Raw genomic sequence first — 10,483 nt, 5'->3', positions numbered from 1 at the left:
GCTGCAACTCACACCATCCCCTCCATTCACATTGTCCCCCAAACTCACATCATCCTTCCCAACTCATACCACCCCTTAACTACATTCCCCAACTCACATCGTTTCCCCAACTCACACCATCCCCTCAACTCACAACGTCGCTACATTCACACGGACCCCCCAGCTCACACCCCCCTAGCCGCTTGTGGGTCCTCAGGGGTCCCTCTCTTTCTGCGGCTGGGCATTTTGGGGTGCTGTTGGAGGGTCCTGAGACCCTCCAATGGGCACACTGGGAACCCAGTGTGAATGTTCTGTAGTGGGGCCATGCAGACACCATGCTGGGGCACATGGGGACACTGCACTGGGGACACAGGGGACAGCATACCAGCTTGGTTGGGATCCAACAGGGTGCCCCGTGCCAGATCCATGAGGGCCGTGGGCTGGATATACTGGGAACCCCATGCTGGAGATGTTGGGACATTATCCAAGGACTGTGGGGACCTTCTATTGATGAGCCATCACAGCTGCTCCACTGGGATCATGGTGACACTGGGGACACACCACTGACACAAGGACCTGCAACACGGACTCTGGGCTGTGGGGGCACTGTGACAGCCGTAGGGGACCCAAAATGGCCACCTTGTACTGGGACCATGAGAGGATCCTGTACTGGGAATACTGGGGACCGTGTACGGGGGACACTGGGAGCTCTGTTCTGGAGTGTGGGGACACCATGACAGTCACCTGGGGCCCTAAAATTGTCACCCTATTCTGGTACCATGTAGGGTACTGTCCTGTACTGGGAGTGCTGGGGACCCGGTACTGGGGACACTAGGCACCCTGTGCTGGGCTGTAGGCACACTGTGACAGCCACGGGGTGGACTCAAAATGGTCACGCCGTGCTGGTCTCATGGGGACCCTCTACCAGGGGTGCTGGGGACGGTGCACTAGGGACCCTGGAGACCCCGTGCTGGCCCGTGGGGACACTGTGGGGGACCTTGTGCTGGGGACCGCGGTGATGCCGAACTGGGACCAGGGGGCCCTGTCCTGGACACACCGGGGTCGCCGGGCCCCCCGCCCGGTGTGTCCCGCTGTGGCCGCTCCCCGGGCCCAGCCGGGGGGACCGGGGGTCCCGGCGGTGACGTCACGGGCGCGTTGCCCGGTGACGCGGGGTGACGTCAGGCCGGCCGCCCCCCGGCAGCAATGGCGGCGGTGCCCGCGCCGGCCGGGCCGCGCTGACATGGTGAGGGCCGGGGGGACGCGGGGCACGGGGCACGGGGCACGGGGCACGGCCACAGCCCGGCCACAGCCCGGCGCGGCCCGCGGGGCGAGCGCGCCCGGCGCGGGGGGCGGCGGGACGGGCCTGAGGGGGGCGCGGGGCGGGCGATGGGGCAGCGGCCCTCGGTGACCCCCCGTGCTCCCCTGTGTCCCCCCGTGTCCCGCTGTCCCCCGGCTCGGGGCGGGGATGGGGCCGGTGGGTGAGACACCCCCCATCGCGACCGGTCGGGGCCCCCTCGGCAGCTCCGTGCGCGGTCCCCCATCCTACTCCCCCCTCCTGTACCCATCCTGCCGTCCCCATCTGATCCCCCATCCTGCTATCTCCATCCTGCTGTCCCCATCCTGATACCCCATCCTGATCCTCCATTCTGATCCCATCCTGCTCCTCCATCCTGTTATCCCGTCCTGCTCCTCCATCCTACTGTCCCCATCCTGTTCCCTCATCCTGCTGTTCCCATTCCACTGTCCCCAACCTGCTCACCTCTAACCTGCCTCCCATCCTGCCTCCCCTAGCCTGCTCCTCCATTCTGCTATCCCCCAAATTATTCCCATCCTGCTCCCTGCATCCCACTGCCCCCATCCCACATCCCCATCCTCCTGCCCCCAAAACACTCTCCCCATCCTGCTGCCCTCCTCCTCGTCCCCATCACACTGTTCCCCCACCCTGCTTCCCTAAATGTTCCCCCGGTTCACTGCCCCAACCCCCTCCAGGCCCAGCTTCCCCAGTTTGCTCCCCTTTATTCCCTCCTTGTTAATGTACCCCCCCAAAGCACACCCCAACCCTCTCCCCATCTCCTCTCCCCTAGCCTCGTGCCCCCCTAATCCGCTGCCCCCCACCCTCTGCCCCAGGACCTCAAGGGCCAGTACTGGACGGACGATGACTCCGATGGGGACAATGAGTCCGAGGAGTTCCTCTACGGCGTCCAGGTGTGTGCTGCTCCCATGGGGGAGTGGGGGGCTCGGGGACCCCCAGCCTCAGTGTGATCCCAAGCCTGGGGTTGTGGGGGCTCCGTGTCTGATGGTGCTGGGGGGGCTGTGCCGCAGGGGACCTGCGCCGCCGACCTGTACCGGCACCCGCAGCTGGACGCCGACATCGAGGCGGTGAAGGAGATCTACAGCGAGAATGCCGTGGCCGTCAGGTGGGTGCTGCCCGTGGGCCTCACCTGCCTGTGCCATCCCCAGGCACTCAACTGGGTCAGCCCTGACCATCCAGCTGTGCTGTCCCCAGCACACCCAGCTGTGGCATCACTGGGCATCCAGCTGTGCCATCCCCAGGCATCCAGATGGGCCATCCCTGGGTACCCAACTGTGCCGTACCCAAGACACCTGGCCATGCCATCCCTGGGCACCAAACTGTGCCATCTCCAGGACACCTGGCTGTGCCATTCCTGGGCACCCAACTGTGCTGCACCCAGCCGTGCCGTCCCTGGGCATCCATTTATGCCGTACCATCACCTGACTGTGCCATCCCTGGGTACCCAACTGTGCCATGCCCAGGCACTTGGATGTGTCATCCCTTGGCACCCAGCAATGGTGTCCTCAGAGCACCAGGCTCTGGTATTTCCAGAACACCTGGCCATGACACTCCCTGGTCACCTGGCTGTGCCATCTCTCAGACATACCCTCACCAGGACACCCAGTTATGGCATCCACTAGGCACCCAGCTGTGCCATCCCTGGGGCACCTGCCCGTGGCGTCACCAGAGACCTGGCAGTGCCATCTCTGAGGCACCTGACTGTGGCACCCTCGGGCATCCAGCAGTGCTGTGCCATCTCCAAAGCAACCCACCTGTGCCATCCCCAGCACTCCCTGCCATGCCGTCCTCCTGCATGTGGCCATATTGAGCACCCAGTTGTGACCCCCCTGAACACTCGACTGTGCCACCTCTGGGACACGCAGCTGTGCCGTCTGTGGGACACCCTGCTATGGCATTAACGAGGCACCTGGCTGTGACATCTCCAGGCATCAAGCTATGCCATCCTTGGTGCTCCTGGCTGTGCCATTGCCATGGCACCCAAACATGGCATCCCCTGAACACCCAGCTGTACCATGCCCAGGCACACATCTGCAATCCGGACACTCCCCCTGTGCCATCCTGGTCTTGGGGGACACACACTCAATACACGGGGACCCACACGTGCCTGTCACTGTCCCTTGAGCCTGCCCACCCTGGCATGGTGTGCCCCAGGCTGGTGTTCTGGCTCTGTGCCAGCCCTCCGTGCCACAGCACCGCGTATCTTTGCAGGGAGTACGGGACCATCGATGACGTGGACATCGACCTGCACGTGAACATCAGCTTCCTCGATGTGAGTGCCAGCGTTGGCACAGGGAGGGAGGGTGGGCACACACACCCAGGGGGTCCCCAAATTCCCTCACTGGTTGTGTCCCCACGGCTGTGCTGAACCCTGACTCTCCCTTGGCAGGAGGAGGTGGCGACAGCGTGGAAGGTGCTGCGGACGGAGCCCATCGTCCTCCGCCTGCGCTTCTCCCTCTCCCAGTACCTCGATGGCCCCGGTGAGTGGGGATGGGCAGGGCAAGGTGTCCCCTGTGCCCTGGGGACAGGCACAGCAGTGGCACCAATGGGTCGTCCTCATCTCTCCCTACAGAACCGTCCATCGAGGTGTTCCAGCCGTCCAACAAGGAGGGCTTCGGGCTGGGTCTACAGCTGAAGAAGTAAGAGCTGAAACACACTGGGCACCTGAGGGTGGGGGTGGGGAGGGGACCCACAGAGTCCCTGTTTTGCCCTCAAACCGACCTGGTGCCACATGTCTCTGTGCCACCACCTTTTGTCCACCACACAACCCCATGCTGGGCTCACCACTGGCTGTGGGTGGGGAAGAGAAGGAGCTGGGAGGTGGTTGGGACCACCCAAGCACCAGACTTGGGGGACACCAGCACACTCATGGGTGCTGTCCCCCTGCTCGGGCACCCATGCCACCTCTCTGCCAGGATCCTGGGCATGTTCACATCCCAGCAATGGAAACACCTCAGCAACGATTTCCTGAAGACCCAGCAGGAGAAGCGGCACAGTTGGTTCAAGACAAGCGGCACCATCAAGAAGTTCCGTGCTGGCCTCAGCATCTTCTCCCCCATCCCCAAGTAAGATCTTTTCACTGTCCCCAAGGTGCCAGCCCTCTGTACCTTCAGCCTGGCACTGTGCCTCAGTTTCCCCACTTGGACTCTGCTGCTCCCCTCAGAGCCCGGGGAGGTGGTGTTTGCTCCAGCTGATGGATGAATTTGACACTGAGTGATGCAGGAGCAGGGGACGGTGACAAACTGGGGTGCTCAGGGGGTTCTGTGCCCGCAGGTCTCCCAGCTTCCCCGTTATCCAAGATTCGGTGCTGAAGGGCAAACTGGGCATCCCCGAGGCTCGCGTGAACCGGCTGATGAACCGCTCCGTGTCCTGCATGGTGAAGAACCCCAAGGTGGAAGTTTTCGGCTACCCCCCCGCCAGCACCCAGGCAGGTGTTGCCCCCTTCAACATCCTGGTGGGTGCCACCCCGCCTCGGGGTTTGCTTTCCTCTCCTTTCCCTTCCCTGGGGCTCCTCTGGGCTCAGATCACGTGTTGTGGGGTTCTGGGACCCCCCTGTGGTGGGGGGAGACCCTGTAGGGTTTCTTGTCCCCAGCACCCTTGGATGCTCTTGGGGAGCTGGGGCCCAGCCATGGGGTCCAGTGGTGTTTTACCCCCTCTTGGTGCCTCATTCCTGCGTGGGGGGTTGGCACATCAGGGGTCCTGCTGTGCCAGGGAAGGTTGGCATGTCGGGGGTCCCAGTGTCCCAGGGGGCATTGGCATGTCAGGGGTCCTGCTGTGCTGGGAGGGGGTTTGGCATGTCAGGGGTCCTGCTGTGATGGGGAAGGTTATCATGTTGGGGGTCCTGCTGTGTTGGAGGGGTGTTGGCACGTCAGAGGTCCTGATGTGCTGAGGGGTGTTGGCATATTGGGGGTGCTGCTGTGCTGGTGGGGATTGGCACGTTGAGGGTCCGCTGTGCTTAGGGAAGGTTGGCATATCGAGGATCCTGCTGTGCTGGAAGATGTTGGCATGTTGGGGGTCCTGCTATACTGGTGGGGTTGGGGGCTGCCAGTGCCATACAGAGCTGGGGGTGCCTGTGGGGAAGGGGATAACACAGCTGGCTCCGCTCCGGCTCCGTCGCAGGTCGGTGGCCACTGCAAGAACATCCCTACGCTGGAGTACGGCTTCCTTGTCCAGGTGAGAGTCCTGCATCCCACTCATCCTCATCCCGCTGCCTGGAGTGTCCTCCCAGCTCTGTGGCAGGGACTGACTCCCCTCGTCCTGCCCTCAGATCATGAAGTACGCGGAGCAGCGGATCCCAACGCTCAACGAGTACTGTGTGGTGTGTGATGAGCAGCACGTCTTCCAGAATGGCTCCATGCTCAAGGTGGGGTGACAGGGGGTGCTGGGGCATGGACTGTGCCCCCGTGTCCCTGTCCCAGCCCCTGTCCACACTCCTGTCCCTCCGCAGCCGGCCGTGTGCACACGGGAGCTCTGCGTCTTCTCCTTCTACACCCTGGGCGTCATGTCAGGCGCTGCCGAGGAGGTTGCCACGGGTGCCGAGGTAGGGGCTGTGCTCGGTGGGGACCCCGACATCTCCTCAGGGACTGTCCCTTCACCCCCTGCTCTGCCCCAAGGTGGTGGACCTGCTGGTGGCCATGTGCCGCGCTGCCCTCGAGTCCCCTCGCAAGAGCATCATCTTTGAGCCTTATCCCTCCGTGGTGGACCCCAATGACCCCAAAACTCTTGCCTTCAACCCCAAGGTAAGCATCGGGGGCAACACTCCCCCACACTGGGGGGTACTGGTTGGGCCAGGGGGAACCCTGAGGACCCCTCTGATGGCCTCCTCTCTCCTGCCCCCCATGTAGAAGAAGAACTATGAGCGGCTGCAGAAGGCCCTGGACAGCGTGATGTCCATCCGGGAGATGACCCAGGTGCGCGGTGTGGCCCCACACCCCCACGTCCCCCAGTGTGGGATCCAGTCCTGGAGTGGCCCTTTGGTGCTGATCTCCATCCACAGTTGGGTGGGTGCTGGGGGACCCACTTGCATTCCCTCTTGTCTTTGCCAGGGATCCTACCTGGAGATCAAGAAGCAGATGGACAAACTGGACCCCCTGGCCCATCCCCTCCTGCAGTGGTAAGGCCAAGGGTGCTGTGGCCCCATCCCACTGTCCCACATACCTCCCTGCTGTCCCACATGCCCCCTGACAGGGGATAGGGTGGGAGGCAGGTGGGCGTCCTTGGCACAACTCTCTCAACTCCTTTCTGCTGGGGGGGTCACGACCATCCAATGGCATTGGTGTGGGTTCTGGCTCCCAGCTTGGCCCTGCTCCCATGGGAGCATGGGACCACCCTATCTGACCTTCCTCCTCCTTTTCCTCCTCCTCTTCCCAAGGATAATCTCCAGCAACAGATCCCACATTGTCAAGCTGCCTCTCAGCAGGGTAAGGGGCCTGGCCAGGCTCTGGGGGATGGAGGGTGTGGAATGTGGGGATGGGATGGATGGGAGGTGGGTTGAAGGGTACAGGAGGTGAGATGCAGGATGTAGGCTATGGGCTGCGGGATGCAGCATGAGGTGTGTGAGGGTGTGGGGTGGGCCATAGAAAGGTCTGAGCCATAGGATGCATCCCTTGGGATGGGGTCTGAGCCCGGGAGGTGTGGAAAGCTAGATGTGGTATATGGGGTGGAGGATGGGCTGTGTGGTGGGGGATGCCACAGGCCCTCCTGGCAATGCCAGAGAAGCCAAAGCCGGGCTGGGCCGGACACGGGGCCGGGCGGCCGTGCATGATCTGTCTGTCTGTCTGTCTGTCCTCCCTGCCGGCACCGCCGCTGCTCTTCCCGTTCCCCTGGTAGCAGCTGAAGTTCATGCACACCTCGCACCAGTTCCTCCTGCTCAGCAGCCCCCCGGCCAAGGAGGCGCGGTTCCGCACGGCCAAGAAACTCTACGGCAGCACCTTCGCTTTCCAGTGAGTTGCCGAGGTGGGGGGACAGCGGGACCCTCCAGTGGGCACTGTGGGGCTGACGTGGGGCTGACTCTTTCCAGCGGCTCTCACATTGAGAACTGGCATTCCATCCTACGCAACGGGCTGGTCAACGCTTCCTACACCAAACTGCAGGTACCGCTCCGCTCCACAGACTGATGCACCCCGGGGCGGCAGGCAGGGAGGGAGGGGAGCAGAGAGGCAGGGCATGGGACAGGCAGGTAAGGAGGGGGACAGGCAGGCAAGGAAGGGGACAGGCAACGGGGGGTGCCAGGCTGTCTCTGCTGTCACCGTACCCAAGCTGTCGGGGTGACCCCACTGCACTCACACCCTGGTGTTTTCCTGCAAGCTGCATGGAGCAGCCTATGGCAAGGGCATCTATCTGAGCCCCATCTCCAGTATTTCCTTTGGATACTCAGGTAAGAGGCTGCCTACTCTGCCCGGTCCTTCCTGTGCTCCCATCCCCGAGCCGTGCAGGAGTCGGCAGCGTCCCACATCCGTATCACCTGCACCAACCTCTTCCCAGCCAGGCTGGGGCTTTCCCACACACCAGGGAATAAAAGCTCCAATGATTTCTAGGCTCCAGAAACTGCTGTGCCTGCTTTTGGGGGGTTCCCGGGGCTCAGCCGAAGGGTGGGAGCACTCAGCCATCCCTGTCTGTGGCATGTGTCCCCTCATCACCCCCACAGTGCTCCCTGCCAGGAGTGACGGCCACCACCTCCTTCTCCACAGGGATGGGGAAAGGCCAGCACCGGATGCCGTCCAAGGATGAGCTGGTGCAGCGGTACAACAGGATGAACACCATCCCCCAGGTGACAGGCTGAGGGACACCAGGGAGGATGGGGAGGGGGATATGGCACCTACAGGGTGGTAACACTGGCTGCTCTCCCCACAGACCCGCTCCATCCAGTCCCGCTTCCTCCAGAGCCGCAACCTGAATTGCATCGCGCTTTGCGAAGGTCTGGGGACGGGGTGGGCAATGGGGGGGCACGGGCAGCACCCACAGGATCACTGGGAGAGTGGAGGAGGAAGGGAGGGTCCCCACCACCAGCACCAACTGTGCCCAGCAGGGGCCTCCATTCCCCATCCCGCATCCAACAGCCCCTTTCCCCGGCAGTGATCACCTCCAAGGACCTGCAGAAACACGGCAACATCTGGGTGTGCCCTGTCTCAGACCACGTCTGCACCCGCTTCTTCTTTGTGTGAGTCCCAGCTACACCACCTCACTGGCACCCACGGGACCCCTCACGGGACACTGCCTGACCCCTCTCCTCCCCTTCCAGGTACGAAGATGGCCAAGTGGGAGATGCCAATATCAATACTCAGGACCCCAAAATCCAGAAGGAGATCATGCGTGTGATTGGGACTCAGGTGTACACAAACTGAGTGGTGGCAGTGGTGGGACCCCCGGGACCCCCCGGGCACTGAGCGGAGCCCCTGGGCGAGGCCAGGGAAGGCCAAGCGGGATTTGAGCCCCCCGGGCAGGGCAGAGCCGGGGCTGGTGCCAGTGGCTCCACCTGTACATAGGCCTCGGGCACCCCGGGAGCACCAGGCGGGTTTGGCAGTCCCTTGTCCCCTCCCTGTCCCGTCCTCGGTGTCCCCACCCTGTGGCAGCGTGGAGAAGGAGCCGTGGGGCCACCGGGGCCGGGGGCTGCCCCTCCTGGTGTTGGCAGCGACGGCGTTTTTATCGATGAGAAACAGAAGCAAAAAAATAACAAAGAACCAAAACAAACCCAAAAACACAGGAAAAAAAAAAAAAGGGAAAAGGAATCTGTGTTGGTGGATTTAACTGGGGTTAAAGTCTGGGGGATGGGGAGGGCAGGGGATGGTCGGGAAGGGATTGGGATTGCAAGGAAGGGATGGGGGCACAGGGAAGGAATGGGATTGTGGAGAAGAAAGGCATGGGGAAAGGATGGCATGGTGGGGAAGGAATGGGGACACAGGAAAGGGAATCGTGATGAAGGGATGGGATCATGGAAAAGGGATGGGGGTACTGGGAAGGGATGGGATGGTGGGGAAGGGAGAGATTTAACAGGGAAGAGATGGTGACACAGGGTAGGATAGGACCATGGGGAAGGGATAGAATTGAGGGGAAGGGATGGAATCATGGGGGAAAGTGTCACAGGGAATTGATGTGGCTTTGGGAAAGGGCTGGGTCTGTGGGAAGGGAATCACATGGCAAGGGAATGGTGCTGTGGAGTGGGGACCACACCATGGAGAAGGGATTGTGCCTCAGGGATAGGACCCCACTGGGGATAATGGGACCCCACTGAGGGGACCCTGCAGGGCCTGGGGCTACAGCAAAGACTCAAATGAGAAGGAACCTCCCAGGGATGGTGTTTTATTTCAGCCCAAGCCGATCCCAGTAACTCCACAGAGGCAGTGCTGGCACGGCTGCATCCTGCCATGTTCCAGCCTGGATGAAAACCCACTGGAGAAGCCCCGGAGGCTCTTGGGGCTCAGCATGGGGCTGAGGGGCTGGCAGGGGTGGCTGGCACTGAGGTTCCCCACGGCCTGTGGGCTCTCCACACAGTCACGATTTCAGCCAGGATTTATAAAGGAAAGTAAGAATTGACAGAAAAATTACCCTGTTTAGGTACAGTCACCGGCTGAGAACTGACATGCTCATCACACCAGTGGGTGCAGCCTCAGTGTCACCTCTGCCATGTCCCTGCCCTCTGTCCCTGGAGGGACCCCAACATCTGTCCATTCCCACTCATCCCACACCAGCTGCTCCATGTCCCCAAGGGCCACCCAAACCCAGGCTGGTGACTGTCCCCTCACCACCCACTCTGCCACCCAGCCCTTGGGGCTTTTTTTGCTCAAGTTTATGAGGTTTGGGTTATTTTTCCCCTCCTTAAACAAAAAATAAATCCAGTCACTTCCCCAGGATCCCACCAGTCGCTCAGCTGTACCCTCGGCTGTGAAGGGACATCCCATGAGTCACGACCACATCCCCCCGAATCTCCAGCATTGCTTGGAAAGGTTGGGGGAACCACAGGGGTCAGGTCCTGCCTCAATCCCCTCCACAGCCACGGTGAATTCCTCTGAAAATGGTAATTCCTGGGAAAAAGCAAATAAAAAGAGAGGCCCACAGTTGTCTCCCAGCTTCACCAAATTCCCAGTGGATGCTGTGGCCCAGCTGGAGTCAAGCTGGTCAGAAGGGGTCCCCGGTGTTGCCTCTGGGGGGTGGGACGGACACGGCAGCGATTGCTCCAAAGAACCAACCAAGGTG

At 61.8% G+C, this 10,483-nt stretch overlaps 1 protein-coding gene across 5 annotated transcripts; it reads left to right on the top strand.

The window, feature by feature from the left end:
• The first annotated feature begins 1,152 nt into the window (after positions 1-1,152).
• On the top strand, positions 1,153-9,018 carry PARP6 (poly(ADP-ribose) polymerase family member 6). Of its 5 annotated transcripts, none has more exons than XM_050309357.1 (22): positions 1,153-1,222; positions 2,107-2,184; positions 2,302-2,396; positions 3,503-3,563; positions 3,681-3,771; positions 3,864-3,930; positions 4,207-4,356; positions 4,565-4,718; positions 5,411-5,464; positions 5,559-5,654; positions 5,739-5,831; positions 5,905-6,030; positions 6,136-6,201; positions 6,337-6,404; positions 6,663-6,711; positions 7,124-7,233; positions 7,311-7,383; positions 7,598-7,667; positions 7,981-8,060; positions 8,144-8,207; positions 8,366-8,450; positions 8,532-9,018. In XM_050309357.1, exons 1-22 carry the CDS (start codon positions 1,220-1,222, stop codon positions 8,632-8,634), a joined length of 1,836 nt encoding a protein of 611 aa, XP_050165314.1. In that variant the 5' UTR covers positions 1,153-1,219; the 3' UTR covers positions 8,635-9,018. The 5 variants fall into 5 exon arrangements, 4 of the variants coding, with proteins under 4 accessions (XP_050165314.1, XP_050165313.1, XP_050165312.1 ...); XM_050309356.1 differs by having other exon boundaries at positions 7,121-7,233; XM_050309355.1 differs by having other exon boundaries at positions 4,565-4,745.
• Positions 9,019-10,483: the final 1,465 nt, after the last annotated feature.

Source organism: Myiozetetes cayanensis, unplaced genomic scaffold (genome assembly GCF_022539395.1).
Source record: "Myiozetetes cayanensis isolate MyiCay16 unplaced genomic scaffold, myiCay2020 scf14, whole genome shotgun sequence".
In the NCBI taxonomy this organism is placed as follows: domain Eukaryota; kingdom Metazoa; phylum Chordata; class Aves; order Passeriformes; family Tyrannidae; genus Myiozetetes; species Myiozetetes cayanensis.
The sequence above is the reverse complement of the archived record's forward strand: the minus strand, read 5'-3'. Positions and strand labels throughout refer to the sequence as shown.